This window comes from Emydura macquarii, unplaced genomic scaffold, assembly GCF_026122565.2.
Source record: "Emydura macquarii macquarii isolate MOO-44397 ecotype Brisbane River unplaced genomic scaffold, CSIRO-AGI_Emac_v2 contig_1263, whole genome shotgun sequence".
Classification (NCBI taxonomy): domain Eukaryota; kingdom Metazoa; phylum Chordata; order Testudines; family Chelidae; genus Emydura; species Emydura macquarii.
Window position 1 is genome coordinate 6,639,561 of NW_027131400.1, and position 24,635 is coordinate 6,664,195.

Here is a 24,635-nt window from a genome sequence, read left to right on the forward strand (position 1 = left end):
TCACTAATTTCCTGCTGGGACTGAAGATTAAAACAAATTATTCAGCTCAAGTCTGTTACATGCTTTTAGATCCCTGTCCATCCTAAATTAGCCTGCAATGACTGCTGGCGTTTGGAAAATGTATGAATCACTCCATGCTTCACGGTTGCTTAAGCCAAATATGCCTTTATCTCTTGAAATACTCTCTTTGTAGCTGTTGGAAAGCCTCATGATGCATTTCAGTCTGTCCCTATCTGAAAATCAGTTTCAGGCTCTGGGGGTGCTCACGGATCTCTTGGAAAATATAAAATGAGGCAGTACTCCACAACTGACCTAAGGCCATGTCTACACTAGAGAGCTTACAGCAGCAGAGCTGTACCGATACAGCTGCACCACTGTAAGATTGCTCGTGTAGCTGCTCTATGCTGATGGGTGAGAGCCCTCCTGCTAGCATAATACAACCACCTCCACGAGAGGCGGTAACTATGTCAGCAATCCACCTTGGCACTTCTCTTGGTGTAATTTATGTCGCTCAGGCGTGTGTGTTTTTCACACCCCTGAGCGACAAGTTATACCAATAAAAGGGAATATTGCCAGGATTAGCTTCGCTACATATCTGCTAGAGAGAGCTGTTTTCGTTCAAGCCACAGAGCCATCCCCTCTAATATTGACATGATGGTCGAGGCCAGTGGCTGTCATGGAGGTTCAGATGTTGAGGTTTGTAAAAATGGTGTCTGATCCTATTCCGCAATAGCCATGCAGTTGGGGTGCACATCAGGACACAAATGGTGACAAAGACATATTTGTATGAAAAGTTTTTGGTTCAAAATGTTAGGTGGCTGGAGGAAAAATGTGAGTGTACGAAGGTGCACGCAGGTGGAGAAGAACTTGAAGGCTTTCACTCTTGTAACCCATTGTGTAGAAGGCAAGCACAGTTGTAATTCCTTTGCACCAATGAGCACAAGGAATTCACCTTCAAAGGGTAAGAGTACAAAGGAAAGTGATGGGCCATTCCTCCTCTTCGCTGGCAAAGATTTGGCCCTGCAATCAGGGGAGTGTAGGGTAATCCCATGTGATGTTGCTTTCAAAGGAGCGCATACCCTTCACTTGAGTGGTCTAGGAAGGATTTCTACTTAAGAGTCCTGTTTATGCATCCAAGGATCGCTTTAGCCCTTTTGGCCATAGTGTTGCACTTAGAGCTCACATTCATCTGATTGTCCACCCTACTCCCAAATCTTTCTCAAAATCACTGCTTCCCAGGATAGAGTCCTCCATCCTGTCATATCTGCTGGGTTTTTATTTTCTTAAGAATATCTGTTTGGCTTCTATAGCCTCTTCAATCTTTCCATTTATCTGGACTGTTTTGAGGGAGATTAGTTGCTTTCCTACTTCCCTTTTTGTTTCTGGATATGCATTCCTCCTGTTACACTATACTGAAGGAACTCTCACGCTAAAGTTTGTTAGCCAAATGCTCACTTTGGTCCCAATTCAGGAAAACGCCTTAAGATCTTGACCTAATTGGGACAACTGTCATGCTTCAGTGGAACTCCTCATGTGTTTCAAGGTACACATGTATTTAAATGACTTGTTTTAGTGGAGCTTTGGGGGAACAAGTCCAGATTAAGTTACTTTATGCTACTAGAAGTTGTTGTAGACGTGACAATTGAGACAAAACTACCACTTTCTGTCTTTCTTTCCATAAAGAGATTAAGTACATGTGGATGAATATTTAGCATTCCTTTGCCTGCTTTCTTCTCCAAACACACAATGTGCTGTTGTGCCTATAATTTCTAAAGAGGAAAGAGGCATAGAGGCTTTCAGACTGTCATTGCAATCTGTCTAAATTTTAGAGTTCAAGAATCCTAGTTGTTTGTCTTAGTCTTAGTCTTCTTTAGTAATGAGCCATTTATAAATGCCATAACAAGGCAAAACACCAAAGGCCCTGAATCCATGGTGCCTCATCCTACCACTTTGTGTTGTGATGTGGTTGCCAGACACAATCTGTCATTTTCTTTCTTGCTGTGGCATTGAATTGTTTTAATGTAAAATTTGCTTTGCTTTTAGTTTCTTTCCCAAAGGTTAATGCCATTAAGTTTAAGAGAGTATATATAATGTTACAAGTATTATTGCTTAGTGTTGCAATTATTATAGTGTCTTTGATTAAATTCTGCATGCCTTAGAAAGCTGTGTCTTGAAGACCTTTGTTATTCATGAATAAAGCAATGAAGTTTGACAAGAACTATAGTTGAAGTGCTGATCAAGAAAAGTGAGAAATCATAATAGAAAATGTTAGATTTGGCATGTCGGTACCAACAAATTTATCAGTCAGTGAACATGTAAGTCCATGGAAAGTTCAGTTGCTCAGACAAGGTCATAAAGGAGACAAAGATTTGACATGCCTTCTCCAACTCATCCTGGCCAAGCTTTGGTATCAGCCGGTCCCTGTAGCATCACAGCAGCAGGAATAGTCCTAAAGAGGCCATCACACTCAGAACAGATGATATGTTTATGGCTGTGAAGGAGAATGAGGAATCTGACTTGAATTTAAAGAGGCAGTTGGTAGCAAGAGTGGTTTTGATGGGGATTTATAGATTCCAAGGCTGGAAGGGGCCATTGTGATCATCTAGTCTGAGCTCCTGTAGAACATAGGCCATAGGACATCCCCATCTTTTACAAAAACATCCAATGTTCATTTTAGAAGTTACCAGTTACCAGTGATGGAGAATCAACCACAACCCTTCGTAAATTGTTCCGATGTTTAATTACCTTCACTGTTTAAAAGTGTGCCTTATTTCCCGTTTGAATTTATCTATTTTCTCATACCATCCATTGGTTCATATTACATTGTTACTCTGTTAAATTAAAGAGCCCATTATCAAATATTTGTTCCCTGTCTAAGTACTTAGTGACTGTAATCAAGAAACACTCCTTCACCTTCTCTGTTTATGCTAAATAAATTGAGCTCCTTGAAACTTTCAGAAGGGTAGCTGTGTTAGTCTGTATACAGCAAAAACGAGAGTTCTGTAGCACTTTAAAGACTAACAAATTTAATTTCAGCAAGCATAAGCTTTTGTGGGCTTCAGCTCACTTCCTCAGATGCAGTTGGTAGAAATAATACAGCAAATATTGGCAACATTTATAGGAGGAAATGTATACATATCAAAAGGCATAGACAACAATGGGGTAGCTGGATGAAAGCCGGGTACTTGAGGCCTAATGACAACCATTGAGTAGGAGGTGAGAATGGGTGATCAGAGCAAATTACTTATTGTACTGAGATAGCCATTCCAAATCCCCGTTTAAACCCAGTTTGAATGTGTCAAGTTTGCAGATAATTTCTAACTCAGCAGTTTCTCTTTGAAGTCTGTTTTTGAAATTTTTTTGTAGAAGTATAGCAAATTTCAGGTCAGAGACAGAGTGTGGTTGAGAGATTGAAGATCTAGTGAGAGTGAATTTAGAATATTTTTGGTGCTGGCACTTAAAGTGTAGCATACCTCTGGTTCCTCCAAGAACTGTGATATCTCACTCCAGTATCTTGCATCCATCATCTTGGAGTTGCTTCTTCAGAGAACTGCCTTGTAACTGCTTTTCAGTATTTTTCTTTTCTATCTTACTATATGGCTTTTTTTAATAACAGAAAATATAAAACGGTAAAAGTTGCCATAGACCTTCACTAGTAGAGTAATTCAGACTTCCTAGGTTTGACTGAAGAACCGTAGTTTGTCTGAAGGGAGAAGATGAGACTCTCTGCTAGTGATTGCAGAAAGGGATACTTCAGTGTGGAGGGGCTCAACAACAAGTTTGTCAAAGCTCAGAAGTTCAAGATGGTCACCTTATTGATGATCATCCCAACATGGGAACAGGGAGACTGGTTTTCGGCCCTTGACCTACAGGACACCTACTTTCATATTTCAGTATTACTGGCTCACAGATATTTTCTCAGGTTCACTCTGGGACATGACCACTACCAATACAGAGTCCTCCCCTTTGGACTTTCATCGGCCCTGAGAGTTTTTTCCAAAGTGCTCTCAGTGGTGACTGCTCATCTACAATCACAAAGGATAATGATCTACCCTTACCTGGATGATTGTCTTCTCAGAGCCCAGTCCCTTCAGGAGGCTTGTTGAGCCACAGAGGCCATGATACGCTTGTTTGTGGAACTGGGCCTACAGCTCAATTCCCAGAAATTGACCCTCACACCAAAGTAACACCTGGAATTCATAGAGGCTGACTGAGATGGGCTTCAGGCCAAAGCCTTCCTACCTCAAGACAGGTTTCTATCCCTGGTCTCACTCACAGACACAGCTCAGTGCAGCCCTCAAGTCCCAGCCGGAATCTGTCTCCAGCGCCTGGGGCATAGGGCAGTCAGCATGGCGGCGATTCTGCAGGCCAGCCTCCACATGCAGTGCCTCCAACTGTGGTTCAGTTCAGTTTACAGATGACACCCCTGTCACTACCTCTCAGAATCAGACTGGACTGGTGGAAGAACCCAGCCAATGCATGCAAAGGGACCCCCTATTCACAGGCATCACCTTCACTGCTCCTTACCACCGATGTATCCCCCGAAGGATGGGGCGCACATATAAACGGTCTCACAACAATATGCAGAGATACCCATTCATATTAATCTCCTTGAACTGAGAGCGATGATGAATGCTTCCGCCCTTTTCCTCCCGCTGAAGCACAATGAAAATGAAATGAAAATCACAAAATCACAAATGAAAGTCACAAATGAAAATCTTAACAGACAACATAGTCTGCATGTCCATCAGGGAGGGGCCAGAGCGCCCTCCCTATGCCTGGAAGCGACGAGACTATGGAATGGTGCATCTCTCATGTTATCACCTTGTACGTGGTTTACCTCCTGGAAATGTAGAGTTCAATTACAAATTCCCGCACGACCATGAGTGGGAGATGCACCCGTCAGTACTTCACAACTTGTTCACATAATGGGGAGCACCGTTCACAGAGCTGTTCACCACGTACCGGAATAAGAAGTGTCCATGATACTGCTCCAGGGCAGGGATCGACAGCACTCTGTGCGATGTTGTCCTCCTCCCCTGGAACAAGGACCTTCTTTATACTTTCACTCCATTTCCTCTTCAGCTAAAGGTCCTGCTAAAAATAAAGAGGGACAGAATTTATGTAATCCTGATTGCTGCTACTTCGCCAAGACAGATCAGGTACCCTTACCTAATGTAGCTCATGATGTGCCTGCTAATTTCCCTTCTGGCCACTCTGCACCTCCTTTCACAGGACAAAGGGTGTACCATACTCCCCAACTTGGGGATCCTCCGTGTCAAAGCATGGCTCCTACATGATTACAGCACCTAGAAAGCTCATGCTCAAAGGATGTTCAAGAGGTTTTACTACACATTAGAAAGTTCTCCACATGATGCAGTTACCTGCAGAAATGATCCAGATTTCAGATTTAATGCACGTTCCAACAAATCTCTCCGGTATCAGCAACTCTTCCACATATTCTGGAATATGCTCTGATACTTAAAAAATTGGGGTTATCCCTGAGCTCTCTCAGGGTCCACCTAGCACTTATCAAAATGTTTCACCAACTCATAGGGCGGTACTCAGTACTATCGCACTCAATCAATCAGCAGCTCCTTAAGGGAATAACAAACCTCTTCCCTCAACCTCAGCTTCCTACCCCATTGTGGGACCTAAACCTAGTATTAAAAGGGTTGACCAGGCTCCCCTTCAAAACTGTGGCCACTAGTTTGCTAATATACCTTTAGATGAAAACTGTTTTTCTGATAGCAGTTACCTCAGCTAGAAGAATTGGGGAGATAGCAGCTTTGATGGCACAACCCCCAAGTAAAGTGTTCTTCCCAGATAAAGTTACACTCAGTCCACATCCAAGGTTCATCCCTAAAGTAACCACCTCCTTTCACATGAATCAGTCTATCTGCCTTCCCGTCTTCTATCCCAAGCCTCACTGAGCCAATAGGGAGGCCATACTACACACCTTAGACATTAGGAGAGCCTTTGCATTCTACCTCAAAAGGACAAAAGTCTTTAGGACAGAGGACCCCGAACTGTGGGGCCTGCCCCCTGCTGGAGGTGTGGATGAACATTCGGGGCAGCACATCTGGGCCTGGGCCAGCCCCTAAGGGGAGTGGGGAGGGAGTGCCACCCAGCCCCTCTCTGCCCCGGACCTGGCTGTGGCCTTGGCCCACAGCCTTGGCGCCCAGCCCCCACCTTGGCTGCCAGGGCCCCTGACCACCGCAGCCCTGCTCTCAGCCTCAGCCCCCAATGACAGCCCCCGACCATGGTTCCACTCCCAGCCGCAGCCCCCAGCCATGACCGTGGCCCCGCTTTCAGCCCCAGTGGGGGGGCATGGATGGGGTGTGGGGGTAAAAAGTTTGGGGCACTGCTTTAGGAAGTCTCCTAGATTGTTCCTCTGTATGGTGGAAAGGTCTAAGGGCTCAGCAATATCAGCCCAAAGGCTCTCTAAGTGGGTCTTCAATAGCATCAGGCAGTGCTACCAAATTCGTAACATGACCCCTCCAGACTCAAGCCATACACATTCCATGAGATCGATCTCATCATCTGTCGCTTTGTTTAAGGATGTCCCCATCTCAGAGATCTGCAGAGCAGCAATGTGGGTGTCAGTCCACACCTTTGCAGAACATTATATGATTATCGGGGACTCTGCCTCTGATGCCATCTTCGGCTCCACAGTAGTGTCATCTGTGACTAACATGACTCTGAAGTCCCAACCCTCCAAGGGGGTACTGCTCGGTGGTCACTACAGTGGAGCACCCATTTGGACTCTACTCAAAGAAGTTATTCCCCTTGTGCCGTAACAACGGTTCTTCGAGATGTGGTCCACTACGGGTGCTCCTGGACCCACCTTCCTCCTCTCTGCTTTGGAGTTCTTGCTTATGACTCTGCGGTAGAGAAGGGTTTGCCCACGTGCGCTGGTTAGCCTTGTGGTGCAGCACGAGAAGAGACAGCACATGTGCAGGCCCAATGGACACTGCTATTGAAGTTCTTCAATCAGCAGCACGGAGATATAGACACACCTACAATGGAGCACCCATGGGGGGACATATCGAAGAACGATCATTACTACACAGCATGAGTAACTTCTTCATTACAGCCCTTTCTCCGCCTGTAGGAGCTCTGTAGCTTGTGCTTGTTCCCCACAGGGCTTGCCTCTTAGCCTTTGCTGTTAGATTGAGGAATGGAAATACTGCCATGCCCCAAACTACCTGTCACCTCCCAGGAGCCCTACAATAACTGCTAGGTTTTCCCTATCTGTTTATGGTGGCAATAGCATTATTGCTGCCTTCTGCACAGGCTTGCTGGGTGGGGAAGGAACTCCCCGTGCACTTGTATTGGAACAACCATAATATGCCCCTAAACTTCAGAGTACTCTGAGGTGCCAGAAAAGCCACCACTTCGTTCTTCACAAGTAAACTGGTTTCCCCCCTCAAAAGCTTTTGGGGTGCAGACGTGTTGGGAACAAAATATGTGCCATTCCCTTCTCTCTTTCTCCCCTTCCCCAGTTTGTTGCGATTTCGTTTGTTCTTGTATAAATTCCAGCTGTAAATAGAAAACACATTTACAGTGAGCAAAATAAGCAGTTATTGTGTGTTCCTACTGGGGATTTGTCATTGTGCTGTAGGCAATTAACTAAGCGCTGCTTGCATGCTGGCTGGTGAATTCTACCCATTTTGAGTTTCTGGCTCTATGTTTTAACCATGGAGGTAGGGGAGAAACTTGACAAGATTTATTTTATTTGCCTTACCAGTGCTGTATACAATATTTTTTAGACTCTACTATGTTTTGAGGACCTAATTTTCTTGTTGGTCAGTACAGTGTTGGGCAGAAATATAAAATGAATCAGACAGATATAGAGCCAGGAAGCTTTTAAGGAGACCTTGAAGTGGTAGGTAAGGGAACCTTTAAATCTAGCAAGTATGGTTCTTATTATAATTTATGATGCCATATGCGTGTTTTGTATCCTTGAAACCTCTTTGAATGGTGACTTTATATGGTAGACATACTTTACTTTTCCTTACTCAGCTCTTTGGCAGACGCTTAGGAATTATTTTAACTCTGAATTAAGAAATCTGAACTCCTACTCCGCTCCATTTTAACATGTTCCCCTTTATATAACTTATCGTAGTGTAAGGAGGTTTGATTTTTAAATCATTGCAAATTAACTCTCACAACTTTACTAGTTCCAGTTTTTGTGGTCTCACATTTATACATGTGTTTCAGCATGCAGCAGAAATATAACAATTGCAGCACTGTGTAGGGCTGGGGCAGCCACTGGAAAAAAGACTGATCCTTCATGCTGCTGAGTGCTTGCAACTCTCATTGCTTAGAAAGGCACCGATCCAACAAAGCACTTAAGGACACACATATCCAGACCCACAAATATTCTCTCTGAGTTTAGTAAGGTAACTCATGTGCCTAGTTAAGTTTGGGGTTTAAGTCCTCAGCATCTCACAACCTTATGGTTTTATTCTGATTCTGCATCTCCATGCACAGACTTGTGGGCAAGTGGGTCATAGTTCATTAAAGTGAACATATACCAATATACAGTCTAATCTACATAGTCATTATATACATCATAAGACCAGCAAATGACAAGAGAAACCATTTTTTCTTATTCTTGAAACTAAGAAATAATTGCCTTTTTTGTTGTTTTGTTTCCTTTTTGAATTGCTAGGGGTGTGAGTTGATAGAGACACCGGATCAAGACTTCACTGACTTCACCAAGTGTCTTGAGATACTCCAGAAAAAGATAGAAGAAAAAGGTCTCCAGGTAAAGCCAACTAATCTTTCAATCTGTGGTAGTGATAACTCTTCCTCCCGAGGGAACTTAGGCTGCTGTTTTAAGTTTGCACTGAAATGAAATGGTTATTTACCGTAGCCCTGACAGTCTGAGACTTCACCATATTTACCGCATATGGAGTAAATATTTATGCTTTTGCTAGGTGAAATTACCCAAGACAGACAAACAAACAGCTTTCTTAAAAGACAGCTTGTATTGATTTGTATTAATCAGCTACTTAAACTGTTGAAAAGCAATTGTGTCTGGTAACTGGTGTTCAAAGCAAGAGTCCTGCTTGGGTATGTAAATGCTGGCTATTTCTTGTTTGTGGTGTCTATTGCATAAAATACCTAACCTGCCATCAGTTCAGAGCCATGCAGTTTGATGGAGAAAACACATTTATTTTCCATTTTTGACCTTTTTCTTTCTACCCATAAGGTGGGTGCTAGAAGCAATCACTCCTTCAATATACATAAATGATGCAAGAAATCCCAGACTGCATCACAAATCTAAAGTTTTAGTTTTTGTTGATGTTTCCTTCTGCTTACAGATATTAAGTGTAATTTGCCAGTAGTAGTGTGGACACTAATTTGGAAGCCCCAGTTTTTAGGTGCCGAGCCTGAGAAACTTTGATCCTGATTTAGAGGCGCTGAGTGCTTGCAGGTCTTGTTGATTTCAATTGGAGATGCAGGTGTTCAGCACCTCTGAAAATCTGGCCTCTTTAATTTAAATACCTAAGTATAGATTAACTGTTCAACCTTCAGAACCCAAATTGGAAAATGTTGGCCTAAAAAGTATCAAGGTGTGAGTCAAATGGACCCCCAAACCAGAGGATTAAAACCTTGTTGAGTGCAGCCAGATGCAAGCAATGCTGATATCAGATAAGGTTAACAACCATCTGATTTTGTGACAAAGGCTAATCCTGATGATCAGCTTGATCTCCAGCAGGGAATTCTGTTGAGCCACCCTATCACCTGGTTCCCCAAAAGTAAAAGCCACAGAGGGTGAAAGAAGCTCATGGTGTCTGAAGGTTTGAGGAGAACAGAAAGATGTTTTATTGTGCTCTATTTTGGTATGTAGGAAGACTTTTCATTGTACTTTTTGGATTTTGGCTTCAGAAAGTCCTTTCCTTTACGTGACAGTTTATTGAGTGAAAGATGTTTTCCTGGTGCCAGAACTTAACCTATGTGTGCAGGTTCATTTTTACTTTCTGCCTCAACTCCAGTCACGCTAGTCAAGTAGAAGTATACAGAGGGTCCTAACAACTTTACTTTCTCCTTGTACTAGTGTTGAAGTTGTAAAATGAAGAAAGTGTCATTCATACTTGTTAAAAATATTTTGAGCTTATCCTATGTCCCTTATTTGCTCTTCAGGTAAGCAATGATAAAAAGCTAGGAAATTAGTTGCACTCAATCTGTACTGCATGATCACAATCAACTGTAACCAAAATGTAACAATTAGAAGCCTGGATGTTCAAGCAGAGTTTTTCCTGGATTGGCATGAGAGTAGCTTATACTCACCATGGAAATTGTTTCTTTTATGTCTATGGTGACATTAGTGGAAGTTCTGTTCCTGTTGGGAAAGTTAAATGTCAGTCAAGATGAATCATGCAGGTGTCTCAGGGGAATGTTTTGCTAACAAAAGTAACTCTCTCATAGCATCATTGGTTAAGCATATGTGATTACTGTTCCTTAGACACTCAAAAAAGGCTCATGTACTGATTCAGTATGGCATCTACTACTGCCTCTAGAGTGTTTGCTCTTGCTTTACATGCCCTAAATTTGGAATCACCATTATATGCAAAAAATAACAATCATTCTATAATTTTTAAATCATTAAATTTTGTGTGTGATTAGACATTGGTAGTACGTTATAGAAGGGGTATGAGCAAGATTATACTACTTAAATTCTAAAAGGCAGATTCTTTTATCCCTTGTCCAACCCTGTTCACTTTCATTGGGGTTGAACGGGTACGGTAGAGGGGTGAAGTGTAAAGCAACACACAATTTGACTCCAGACTTCAAAGTTGTCAGATCTTTCTCTGTTTTATATTTTTCTTCTAGCTCATGACTCTCACAGGGTCCATGGGACACAGTTCTATGTCAGGAAAGCTCTCCCTCCTTCTGGGCATGTGCCCTTTTTATACTGTTTAAGTCACTTTGATGTTTAGGTAGGCACATCCTGTTTTACCACTTTAATCATGAAATCCTCTTTTGTATCAGTATTTGGACAATGTCATTTCATTTTAATATCTGCAATAAACTTATTTAGGATGATCCCTCTCTGGAGTAATATATTGTGTCTACTGTTTAATGAAACCTGGCTTTCCTAGATAAACAGTGCTTCCCCCCACCCCCATTTCCTCTCATTTAATGCATGTTACTACAAGGAACCCTTTAAACTTCTGTGTTAAACACACTTACAGTAACACCAGCTTTTCTCCTGATGTAAAGTATTATGTATCTCAAAGTAATTTACAAAGGAGGTCAGTATCCTTGTCTCTAGTTTACAGATGGGGAAAGTGAGACACAAAGAGGGGAAGTGCTTTGCCCAAAGTAACCCAGCCAGTAGCAGAGCCAGAGGTAGAACCCAGGTCTCCTGATTCCCAGTTTAGTGCTGTATCCACTAGGCCACACTGTTTTTTAGTGACGAGCATAGGTAATGCCACTGATGTCTATAAAGTTACCAACAATGTAAATAAGGGGAGAATTAGGCTAATAACCTTTCTTCATACAACTTCATTTCATTCTAGAATATGTCTTAGTTAGAGAAAATGTTGCTTGCATTTTCTTTTCTCCTCTAGTGATGGATTTATAAGATCATTCAAAGAGTCAGAATAAATGTAGTGTTTAAAGCCCCACACCACAAAACCAAAGTAGATTTATATTCTGTGCCCCATCTCTCCACTTCGGGCTCTCAGATGCAGCCAGGAATTTCAGGATCAGAAAAAGTTGTGCAGTCAAGTTCCGGGTAGCTTTTGCTGCCATCCAGCTTTTCTTTCTCCCTATCTTTGGTACTTGCCTGCTTGTTTCCCTTCCTACCCCACTAACCCTGCTGCTAGTCTAACTTAATCACCACCCACTCTCTTCCCTTCACCCCTTGCTATTTTGAGTGCCCTCTTTTTTTACAGATCAGTTTTCAAGAGGGAAAGCGAGAAGTAACTTTTCCAGTTGAAACTACCTGCTTAATTTTAAATTGATAAAGTGGAATTATCCAGGTTTGAATTGACTCAAGTACTGGGGCTAAAACATCTCCTCTGGCAAAAATGTCATGTCATCTTCACTGACCCTGACTGGTCTAGCTCGGGTTCTATATTCAGTGACAATCTGGCACCTCCTGTCATTTCATACATGTATTACCACAATGGACCATAGATTCGGTACTGACTCGAAGTCATGAGTCCTCACCTGTTGAATCACTTAGCACCCCTTCACATAGCACCCTGGGTTTTCCTTCTGGGATTTCCCATGTGTGAAATGACCAACCCTGACCCTGCTTAACATCTTATATGAGACTAGCTGAGTCACTGCCCAAAACGGCACATCACCCAGCAGTATCAATATCAGTTCAAACACTGCAAAATAAACCCGTGACTTCACAAATGTGTGTGCATGATATAGTTTCTCTTGAATAGAAAAGAAAGAAACTGAACTACTGCAAACACTTTCTATAGAATGACAAAACCAAAGGAAAAAATGTTCAAATTCAGACTTGTACTGTATCTTACTCCATTTGAAAGAGCTAGGTTCTGAAGCTGTGGAGAAACTGAACCTTTGAAAAATGTGATTTTTAAATGAAAATGCTAATATATTATCAGTGACCTTAACAAATGTCATTTTTTTTTCTTTTTCTTTAACTTTTCCACATTGACATTGATGTTTTTATTCATTTTAAAGCACTAACATTAAACCTCTGAAAGGCAATACAAATTTCAATAGAATTTGTTTTTATATTTTTGGCGCATATAAGGAAATGAAGGTCTGCTACAGCATTTTTAGTGGAAAGGATAATAAAGCTATATTAAAAGTCTCAGAGCTCAGTTTTAGAAGTAGATGTTATTTTAGATTAAACAGTTAAAGAACAATCTGTGCCTTCCAGACGAAGATAACAGTTTCAACCTATCACTGGATTGTAAGAATTGCCTGTAAATCTGAATAATGGATGAACAAACGAAAGCTCATTTGACTCCTTGAGCCTGTGCTTTTGAGGACTGTTTATATTTGAAGTATCTGCATTAGTTATTAAGAAGCCCCTTTAGGAGCTTGTCTACACAGGGACACTCGGGAAAGTTAAGTTTAAGATTGTCTACACTACACACCACTGGCTGTGACTTGTAGTGTACACATAGCTACACGCTGCAATGAAAAGCAGTCTGTGTCCACGCTCCAGTGTGTAGCTACACATGTCCGTGAAAGGCTGTGGTGAGGGGAGGCGGTGGCGAAAGGCTTCAGCCGCTCCCTGCAGCTGGAGCCTTTGACTGCCATGGGGAAAGGCTGTGGCTGTGGGGAGGCTGAGGAGAAAAGCTAAGCCTTATGCCCCTGACAAAGCGTTTTCCCTGCTGCTAGAGTCTCTTTCTGTGGTGGGGGAAGGACTCCAGCAGCAGGAAGCTGGCAGAGCCTTTCCCTGCTGCCTCTCTATTGTTAGTCTTTCCCCACTGTCAAAATCTTTCCTGCAGTGGGGAAAGGCTCCAGGAGCAGGGAGTCAATGGGACACTGTGTTGCTAAAAATAAAGTGTAGAGGGGGGGAGGCATAGCTTGGGTAAAGTAGAGAGCCGTGTAGGGTATCGACTCAGTTGCATACCTCCGCCCTTCAGGTGTGTCTTTACTCTAGTTTCCTAAGCAGTGCCTCACCGTCTACACTGCAGTTTATATCTGTGCTAGGTGGAGTGTGCATGTATCTACGCTACACACCGCGGAAGGAAGTGTGCAATGTAGATGCGCCCTAAAGGTGTGAAGTTTAAAGCACAAAAGTAAACGTGTGTCCGTTAACTTCACTCCTTAGCTTTTGCACTTTAACTTCGCAGCTTTAGTTGATTCATTTTAACTTTTTATGTAGACAAGCCTGTAGTAAATCTTTCCTGATTGGACAATGGAATCTGAAGTGTTGTCAACGTAATGCCTAATTCTGGGGAATGCTGAGCCCCCTCATTTCTCATTGTAATTGTGGAGAGTTGAGGGTGTTAGCACAACGTGCCACTTGGCACTTTCCGGAAGAGCCTAAATAACTTTCTGTGATGATTGGGGAGCTCTGTCTGCACATCTTATGAATTCTGGTTGATATTATGAAATTATTACTATATATATTTCTGTATCATTGTCTTTAAGTGGAATTTACCATGCACTGGCAAGGCTGTGTCATTGCTCTATCAGACGAGAGGCCATGGTGGGTCGTAAGAACAAGGACTGCCTGTGCAGATAGTAACATCTGAATGACAATGGGTGGGCTGGATACTTCCCCCAATTATTCTGCAGGTTCAGGGAAAGTGGGGAGAGTAAAAAAGTCTCAAAACAAAGACACAAAGCTGACAAAGCAAGAGTTTAAGAGGACTCACTAAGGCAGGGGTGGCCAATCAGTCAGAGTTGAAGAGCCAAAAAATAGCTATTGATAATGCTAAGAGCCACATTTTCCTTACCCTTCCCTGACAATTCGCCTGATCCCTCATTTTCTGCAGCAGCTTGTCAATTTCACTTCTCAATTGAAAAGCTCCCCTCCTCTCTTACCCTCCCCAACAATTCTCACTATTAGGTCAATTTCCACTTAGCTTGTAAATTTTGCTTTCCCCTCCACTCTTACACTCCCAAGACAATTGGCAATGGCAATTGGTCAATTTGGGGGGCAGCTTGTCAATTTCACTTTCCCCTCCTGGCTGCTTGTCAATTTCACTTTCCCCTCCACAGATGCTTCTCAATTTCAGAGCAAAGAGCCACCTGCGATCGCGAGCCACATTCAGAGGAGCAAAGAGCCCCATATGGCTCGTGAGCCGTGGGTTGACCACCCCTGCGGCCCCTTCTTGCGGGCTCAGGGACTTCCGCAAGAAGCACGGGGTAGGAGTGAAGGGTGTGGATCAGCCAAGATCAGAAAAGTTGACTGAACTAGAGAAAGTGCCAAGTTTCAAAACACAAGCCATGCACTGCCGCAGAAGGACCCTGACTCCATCCCAAAGAATGATCTAGAATGATGAGGAAATTGAGGCAGGGAAATACGTGTAGGGTTTGTTATTTTTCTGTAGATCTGTGTATTTCTCATGTGATGAAAGATAAATGGTGTTAAATTTCTGTGCAATGTGTCTGTGCATTTTAGAAGTTATAACTACCATGTGCCCCCTTGAAGAGGTAATCCATAAAGTTCATACCTTTGGATGGCATATCAGAAGAGGGTATGTTTTAAGATACAGGAAGTGTTTGAGGAGGCAGCAGTAGGGGCTGGGAAGAGGGCCATATGGACACAGTTCTTGGGGGAGGTGGGGTTCCAGATAGAAGATCTTCACCCCGAGATCTCTCCCATGTTGATACTGGACACTTAGTGATCAGTGCGGATACCAGTGAGACACACTATGCCCAATTTGCAGATCAATAAGGTTTAATGTGCAAGATTTTCTATAAATATACTAGTTAAATACAAAGCCCAAAATTAATTACAAAATATACTCACTAAACCTGGAGAGCTAATCAGTTACTCGAAAGCCGTTCCTGTACACAGCCTTCTTTCAGGGGCCTCTCCAGGGAGTCAGTGGATCCTCTGGTCCAGTGGTCCGACTGGCAACACCTCCCGCAGAATCAGGTGTTGAGGGAGCGCACCTCTTTGTCTAAGTGGTGACTTTTTATACCTTTCTATACACAACTTTCGTCTCGTTACCTATCTATTAATTATTGCATATTTTATTACCTACATTGGGTTCTCACTCTTGACTACATTCTATTCTCACCATGATAATTGGGGTCGTCAAAACAACATCTGCTGATAGGAGTGGCAGTGAGAAAATATGCCTCTTGGCAGTGGAAAAATGTACCCCCAGACGTTCAAGGATAACTTGCTATTCCGATCACCGTTATCTATGTGCAGCTGCAAGCATACGTATTATGTATTTCATCGTCTTATGTTCCGTGGTATGCAGAAACTGAGACATCTGCAACGTTACTCAGTATTCCTATTTGTCTCTGCCAACCGGAAGATGTCAGGCTACAGAGACCAAAATAGTCAAGCAAGCAACTTAAGCTATGCTAGGCCTCAAAACAGTGGTCAGGCAACTCAGATTGCACCAGTCCTCCAACATCCCAGAGGTCCTAAGAGAACAGCGGTGCCTGGTGTCTGTTCAGACTCCAGAGGATTAAAACACCTGGGGATTCAGTGGCTGGATTCCCTCTGGTTGAGTGACCAAGAAGAGGCACTCAGCAGGATCTGTGACAGTTACACCAGGATTAGTGTAGGAATGGACTTGTGTATGCCTTAGTGCTTCAGCTTGACAACGATTTCACTACTGTTGGGCGTGAACCTGATTCACCTCTTACATTGGTTTTATAGTACTGTGACTCCATTGACCTCACTAGAGATACTGATGCAAGAGGAGAATCAGACCTAGATTATAAATGTCTGTGTAGAATCTCTGAAGCTGGAACACTAGTTATTTTGATTCACTTGTCCCCAGAGGATCATTACATGTCCCAGCTTTTGATTCTCCTCTTTAGAAAAGAGCAGACATTTAACTTGAGGTGACAAATCAATAGGCCTGGTTCTCATAGATGACTCTGAATACACTGCAGTAGTTCTAAAAGAGGCCACTACCTCTTCAGGGGCTGCAGTACTTAATCTATCTTTGCTACAGGAGAAATAGAATAGACTCCCTCACACGGAAGACCCGACGTCAACTTTTTTTACTTATAGGAATTTCTAATTTGAAGGCTCCCATGACGTGATATGCCTTTCTATAATGAAGGGGCTCAGTGCTTCCAGGTTCCAAAGAAAGATCAAGGTCCTGACTTTATGTGAAAGGGACATATTTATCACCAAATTCCTGTATGATACTGCTGTGGACATTAAGGCTGATGGTATATCTTAAGAGCTTTCACTAGAATAATTTCATAGGCAATAATTGAGGTGCATAGACACTTTCAAGTACTACAAAAATTGTATTTATTTAATCCCTCTGTACTCCCTAGGTGACTGTATTTGAACTGTGGCAATAATTCAAAATCAGAGCAGAAGTGGATGGTGAGAGTCTCCCTTGGTGTGCTCTGACTTTCTGCTGCTATTCTGAAAAAATAAATTCTAAGCCTTCTTGTGGGGAATAGGGTTTGTTTGGCAGTTTAGTGGATAGGGAACTCAAGAAAGCAATCCTCAGCAAAACCATTGACTCTATGCAAACAACTGGAAGGCCACAAGCTTTTTAGGCAACTTCTCTTGCTCAATGGCAAATTTTCTTGAAATGGAAGATGTGAGACTACTAAAAATCAGGGTGTGTCTATGTTAGGCCTTGTCTAAACACAGGTTTTGTACTGGTATAACTGTTTTAGGTGGGAATATTGGTTTTTTTTTCTACTGAAATAGTTAAATCAGTATAACTCCTAATGTGGATGCAGTGATATCAGTATAAAGGTGCCTTATAGCAGAATACCTTAATCTCCTTCACACTGGATATAGCTATACTAATATAACTGTGTCCCACTGGTGGTTGAGGGGCTGTGACACATCAACTATACCAGTAGAGTTACAGTGGTATGATGTTTGTGTAGACAAGGACTTAAAGCAGATCCAGCAACAGGAAACTCAGTGCAGGCAAAAGGGTGGATTCCTTTGTAAGGCTGATGACTAAGTTTGTGTTGCCCAACATTTTCATAAGTAGGATCCCCAGATTGTTATCAAACTCACTGAAGTGAACGTGAGCGGTTGGACGCTCAGCGCTTTTGAAAATAAGGCCACTTATTTAAGGCCCTATCTAAAGATTTGGTGAGTTTAACTTTAGGCACAGATGTTAGAAGTCTCATAGTTGGTGTTTAGTATGTTAAAAAGTTTATATACTTTATAAAAAGTATATATACTTAATGATAATTAGCTATTCAAAATTTGATAAAAAAAGACCCTTATAGGCTTGTCTTTCCCCACCCCCAAAATAAGCATTTCTGCTAGAATAATGTTGTTATGCTACATAGTGATATGAAAATGTTGAAATACAAATAAAAATGGTTAACCTTTTAAAACAAATAATCCTTACAATATGAATTTTTCGTAAGTCTAGATTTTAAAATGGGATAGTATTGGGAACCCTGACATTACAGTATCCACAAGCTGTCAAGGAGAGTCCATCCACATCCTTTGTATTTCATTGCAGCTATTGCTATTAATGATTGAATGCAAAACTTCAGGCTTCTGGTATAAACTCCTGTTGATCATTGTACTTTTACCAGTGGCTGGTAAATGTATATAGGTTATATTTTGCAGGCTTATTAAAACTTACTTCACTGTTACTACCTTTGTCAGTTAATTTGTTTTCAGTCATACTTGATTCAGCTTTTTCCTCTCTAGTCTTTCCCAGGGTCCTCTATTTTCAGATTGGAGCATCAAACTATCAGACCAGAGAATCACATTATTCAGTTCAGGCCCCAGTGCAGTGAAGGACTGGTCTTTCAAGGAAAAGGGAAGCTGTTTAATCATCTCAGTTAAATTCTTTCCTGGGAGCAGTGATTTGCTTTGCTGGATTTGCTGTGGTTGATTTCACTGGAACTCTTGCATTCCTGTTCTTTTTTTTTTTTTTTTTTTTTTTTTTTTTTTTTAAACCTGCAAAAGCTCAACAGGCATAAAGTTTGATTAAGCTTCAATGTATTTTACAGAAGAAAGTCTGTTTAGGTTTAAATTTAGAGCTTCGTTTAGAAAATCATGTAGGGCCTGAACCAAACCAAATCGAAGATATGGAAAAGATTCTTATTGGTTCAAGAGAGCCTCTATTCAAGAGGTAATCTATTCCTTTAGCCAATAATCAGACTACAAGGGTCTACAAGAGTTTATTTAAATGAAACATGAGATTTAAACCATTCACAAATTATTGTGAAAAAATAGGATAATTTTTCAATGGGCTCTTAATTGATGGAATGTAAACTCTATGGGGCAAGGACTGTGCCTTTTAATTTATCTGCACAATGCTAAGCACATCTCTGGCAGTAGGTACAGATTTTACATGATCCCCATAGAGATCACTGAGAGAATGTTAACTCACCCTTCTTGGTAATTACTTAATTTAACTGGAAATACAAGCTGTAAGACAGGGTACTAAGGATGTGTACTGCTTTGTAAAGTGAAGTTGTAATGGTTATGGAAGGGACTGGCTTGTGGATACAAGATGGATGACTAATGCTCTTTAGTATCCATGTTTGAATATGTATGTTTAGAGTTGCATATCTGCTGCTGCAAATTTAGGTGCTTCCTTTTTGTTTGATTTTTTTTTTTTTTTAAACAGTGATTGTAGTACTTAACAGTTCGGAAATCCTGTTTTTTGCTACAGAGTAAGTACAACATGGGCAGCAACCATGCAGACTCCCACACACAGCCTCAATAAATAGGTTGTGTTGTAATAATGGTTTTAGCGTCCACTTCTCCATTGAGGAAAGCCATGGTAGTAGCAGTAATTAATACTATACCCATCATCCATAGAGTTTAAAGCTAGAAAGGACTATTTTGATAATCTGTCCTGACTTTCTGCATAACACAGGCCATAGAATTTCACTGTAACAGGCAAAAAGAGGGAGAAAGGAAATATTATTACTCTGATCTACGGACGGAGAATGGAGATGCAAAGAGATTAAGTGACTTGTCCAAGGTCACATAAAGTCTGTGGCAGAGTCAGGAAATGAACTCCAAGCCCAGTGCCTTTAACATAGACTGTCCTTCCTTCCTTACAGAGCCAAAATTTAAGTGACTTGCCAAAGGTTACATAAGAGAGCTGAGAATAGAAATCCCCTTACCTCCCAGTTCCTTGATCTAGCCATTAGATCATCTTTCCCTTTTGTGTCTCACTGTCAAATACGTTGCTCAGTTTAGACAGACTAGCACAGTCCACTCGCATATTATCACTGCTATCAAAATGAATTAAATCCTCCCTTCTTAAAATTAAAAAAAGGGCTATGAATAGTAAAGTACTGTAGCAAAAATGTGAGGGAAGGAACATAAGAATAGAGAGCGACTTTGTGAAGGAGCTGGCAACTGACCTGGAACGAAATAATGTCAAGATTAATGGAATCAGTGAGGTGACAATGAAATTGATTGAGAGCTATCATTTCAGGTACAGTGACAGGCATCATCTGAGAGCTCTTTTTCCCTTGGCGAGTCAGATGGCTAGAGCAATGAGCAAGTTCTTGCTAGCGGTAAGAGGATTGTACCTGAGCAAACTTTTGATGTTGGTATATGTTGGTACATTTACTCGGAAATGAAGGACCAACATATATTATTAAACAAAAAAGTTGATTTTAGCAGCTACTTAGCCTAAAAATTGTGAAATATGAATAGATCCCTAAATTTATATATCTCAAGCCACAAAGTAAAATGACAATACATTGACGACTTTACACTCCAGTTAGCACTAACGCTGATACAGCTACGGGAAGGTGAACCAAAATCTATTCTGGCTCATGCATCAGCAAAAGAATTGTCAACTACATTCCAAACTGCAGAATCCTCAGTGCTGCTGCTGATGTATGAAGCAGATAAAGTACAGTTGGAAATTGAGATTCCAGGCTGAGTTTGCAGGGCTGACTGAGAAAAATATTTTTTTCTTCTGAGCTGATCAAACTTGATACAGTCTCACCGAGAGACAATAAACATAACTCAGTGCCATTTATCCAGTCATTTTTCTACATGTAAATACACTTCAGGCATGTGGGTATTGCTAAGATATCTGACTTTCCAATTAAACCCCTTTGTTACGTGTTGTAGCAATTAAATGAAGGGCAGTGCTCTCCAATATCTGGGAAGGATGGACGATTGGGAAAGAGAGAAAAATTAAAGACAAAGGGATAATTTCTTCATGAGTGAGAACTGATGAAGGAATGGGAGAGTAAAAGGAAACATCGTTCTTTCCTTTCACAATCAAGTTTCTGACCAGGGTGTGGCACAGAGATAGCACTAGAGATGGATGATCTCCATGGCTACAGAGGAGGGACAAAACATCCATGCTTATATGATCAGTCTCTTGGGAGCTTTTGACATTTAATCATAAGGTGCTGCTGACTTGCATATAAACTATAAGAAGACTGGACCATGCAGCACTACATTGGTTTTGCCCAGTTTTCTGAGACAGATTTGAGAGTTTGGTCAAGCAGCCATTCTTTCATGAAAGCCCACGAGTGAAGTCGTGGAAGGATCAGTCTTCAATCGTATCTTCTTCAGTTTTTCTCTAAGGGAGATAATAAGATGCTATAGGTTCCAATGCCACATGTTTCCTCTTGAAAAGACCAACCTACAGCGTTCTGCATGTTCACGCTATCCAATGCTATGCAGATGGCCACAAAATAAGAACTTAGAATACAGCAAGTAATTCAACCAGGGGCTGACTGTGAAAATGCTGCAAAAGAGTGCAGAGTGGGTGTCCTTTGCAGACAATTCTGTGGTTCTTAACTTTGTATTTGGCGTTGAGATACCACAGTGATGATCATAATAGAAATGTGTAGATCGGAGATCCATTTCACACTGCTTCCTGGCTCCTTTCCCTTTTACTTGTTCCTTAAATACACATTCCTTAATTACATAATTAACTTATTGCTAATTAACCTATCCACACAAGAAAGAAGTCAGCGAGACCAGTGTATATGGAGTAATATTGTTTAAAGCCAGTTGTCCATTTAAATAGGAGAGTTTAGCAAAAAATAGGCAACTTGGTTATGATGTGATGGCAGCCATTGTTCACCATGGTTACCATGTGTCTTATTGGGTGAGAGAGAAATCTAAAAGCGTCTTTGAGCTGCCAGTACAAAGTAATATGTTTTTTACTCCCTTGCTGTATTATTTTATTGTATGTTAGTAATTCCTGAAATCTCAGAATTAAAGTGAGAGAGCCTGTAAAATCCAACACAATGTGTATAAGTCTTAAAGAGAGTACGAGAAGTACAACCCTGTCAAGACACAGTTATTAAATGGCAGTGATTCCTAAGGATTCCTAAAAAATTCCTAAAAAATGTTTTATATTTTCGTTGCTTTGAATGGAGAATACTTTATGAAAACAAATTGTAGATAAGGGGGCTGATGGTCAAAGTGCAGATTTGCTGGAAGAGATGCTTTAATTAAACACAAGTTATGGGGCTCACTACAGGGGTAACAGGGTGGAGTTTTATGGCTTGTGTTGTACAGAAAGTCAAACTAGATGATTGAATAGTCCCTTTGTGGCTTTAAAATATATGAATCTGTGAAAAGTCCTGAGCTTTGGAATTCATTCCTCCTTTGCCCATTGTCTGAAATAAGCAGGTTTTCTTGGGGGCCTGGGCAAGTTGATTTGTTTGTTTGTTTTCAGGGCATGCTGTGAGGCACATCCAAGGTAGGAAAGGAGTTTCTTGTTTTGTTGGGTCATGATTTTACTTTGAAATAGGGATTGTGGTTTTTGGAGGATGTGCTGAGGTATTCCCCAGGGTACAAGCTGGACTGCTGAACAGCTGTGTCCCCTCAATTCTCCAATCTGAGGTGCATTTTACACTGCTTCACTATGAGAGCAACCACTCCTGGCCTGCTCTCACACAGCCTCTAGCATGTAAATTACTCTCAGCTGAGTTATATGAGTACTTCTAGCAAGCCACTCCTGAATCATACTGCAAAATGATACCAGCAAATTCCCAGTCCCAAACTTGTCCCCAGAACATGCATCTTCTACTGCTCAGCTCTTACCTTCTGTGCAGTGCAAACTCATAAAAAGTCTGTCATTTCATTAATAGAAAATGATATGCACAAACCCTGTTATCTCAAATGAAGGTTCCAAACAGTTCAACTCAAACGCACGCTGGTTTTGATAAACCAATAAAAACATGTTTTTTAACTACAGAAAGATAGATTTTAAGTGAATACAAATAATGAGGCCTAAAAGTCAGAATTGGTTACAAAGAAGTAAGTTTGTGGTTTACCTTTAATATCTAATTTATCAGGCTAAATGAATTGAAAGCAAAAAGGTTTTTCTCCCCACATGATCATAGCAGTCTGGCTGGATTTTAAGCCAGGACTCCTCCTACAATTCAGTGATGCTCCTTTTGTCTTTCAAACGTTGTTGATGCTGTGAGTAGAGATGAGGGGAGACAGGTGATATGTATCCTCTGTTCTCCCTTCTATAGCATGTCTCTTCTTTGAGAGTCATCTCCAGCTGGGGTTCAGGCAACACCAAGTCTGTTTGCTAAGATGTAAATGTCTTCCTCCTTTCTTCTTCTTCCTGCCAAAGAATGGCTGCTTAACCTGGTAATAGTCCACTTGATTATGATGACAGGAGGCTGAGTTGCTGGCTAACCTTTTGTCTCTGAGGAACTGGTTTGGGCTGCTTTTCTAAACTTGGAGCATGTCTCAGCAGTCTTATACCGTAGAATCTTATAACTATACATACAGTGTTAGTACACCCACTTTACCAGGACATTAATGTTGAGCAAATTGTGAGTTTTCAAATAATACTTCTTGAGGTATACTTTGTACAAAATTATCATATTTTGGTAAAAGTGGTGAACATAGGGATACAGTCTGACACAGTGACTGTTGAGATTTTGGGGGGGGGACGGTGTATGTGTTAAAAAGTTTGCATCAACACCTAGTGCTTCAAACAGGTCCTTTATAAATCAGTATAATGTTTATCACTACTGATGCCAGAGCTCTTTTGTGAAAGGCATGGATGCCTACAACAAAAATCTTAGTTTTCTGTTCATGCTTCTATGATGCTGCTGCCGTCTTCACTTGTCTTCTCATCATAGTTCCATTATATGTTTTTCCAAGGCCAAATAGTTCCTGAATCATAGATACAAGGATCACGTGAAAATGAATATCAGCTTTTTCACCCAACTCTGCTATTTTATATCTTTTGTGCTCAATGGGATATTCCTTTGATGTTTAAAACACTGTAGATCTAAACTCTTTTTAAAAAATTAATGTATTATACACTAATCTCCCAAAATAGTGTGGTGCCATTATTTTAAATGGAATAATATTTTGGACCATTTTTATATATACTGTAGTACACTTTTTAAATAGAAAAACTTTAATAATTTTTTTTCTTAACTAGCAAACTTATACCAGTATCGCAAAATAATAATTCATTCAGGACTTTACAATATTATTTCCAATAGGCCCTATAGTTCATGGCAAGAGCATAATCTGTGTGCATAGCTGAGAGCAAAATTCAGCATCCAAATTGGCGGTTTTGCTGGGGAGGGAAAATAGAATTCATGAGGAAAACTAGCCAAATTTCCACCCCTCTCATCCATCCCAAGTTAAATGTTTTGTGTTTAAATATTAAGTGTAATATTCAAATTGCATCATAACAGTCTAACAAATCGGAATAAAGTATGCTCCCTTCCGTTTAATTAAAAGACAGAAAATATCAAAGCCAAAAGAAACAAAACAATCCTTCTGAGTTCACATATGGTAGAAAACTCACATCATAAAACTAAAGAGCAGTTGCTCAGCTCTTGGAAAATTGGATCATTGGGGCTAATTAAATCCCCAATCCTATAGCTGACCATATGTTGTATAGGGGTAGTCCACTGAGCCTTTGCAGAGCCTCCTTGATGTTAGTGGAGCTCCAGATGGGTCTAACAATCTACTTACATGCTGTCAGTTGCAGGTTTGGGGGCTTTCTGTTGTTAGTGATTTAAAGGAGTTCATTTTTTCTTTTTAAAAAAAAACAAAAAAA

At 41.1% G+C, this 24,635-nt stretch overlaps 1 protein-coding gene across 8 annotated transcripts in view; it reads left to right on the forward strand.

Annotated features, from left to right (window-relative positions):
* Positions 1 to 24,635, forward strand: part of TPK1 (thiamin pyrophosphokinase 1) — a 448,492-nt gene that overhangs the window by 278,323 nt on the left and 145,534 nt on the right. For all 8 annotated transcript variants that reach the window (XM_067550355.1, XM_067550351.1, XM_067550354.1 and 5 more), the window contains one exon: positions 8,678 to 8,773. In XM_067550355.1, coding sequence (XP_067406456.1) covers positions 8,678 to 8,773 — 96 coding nt within the window. The remainder of the gene's footprint in view (positions 1 to 8,677; positions 8,774 to 24,635) is intronic.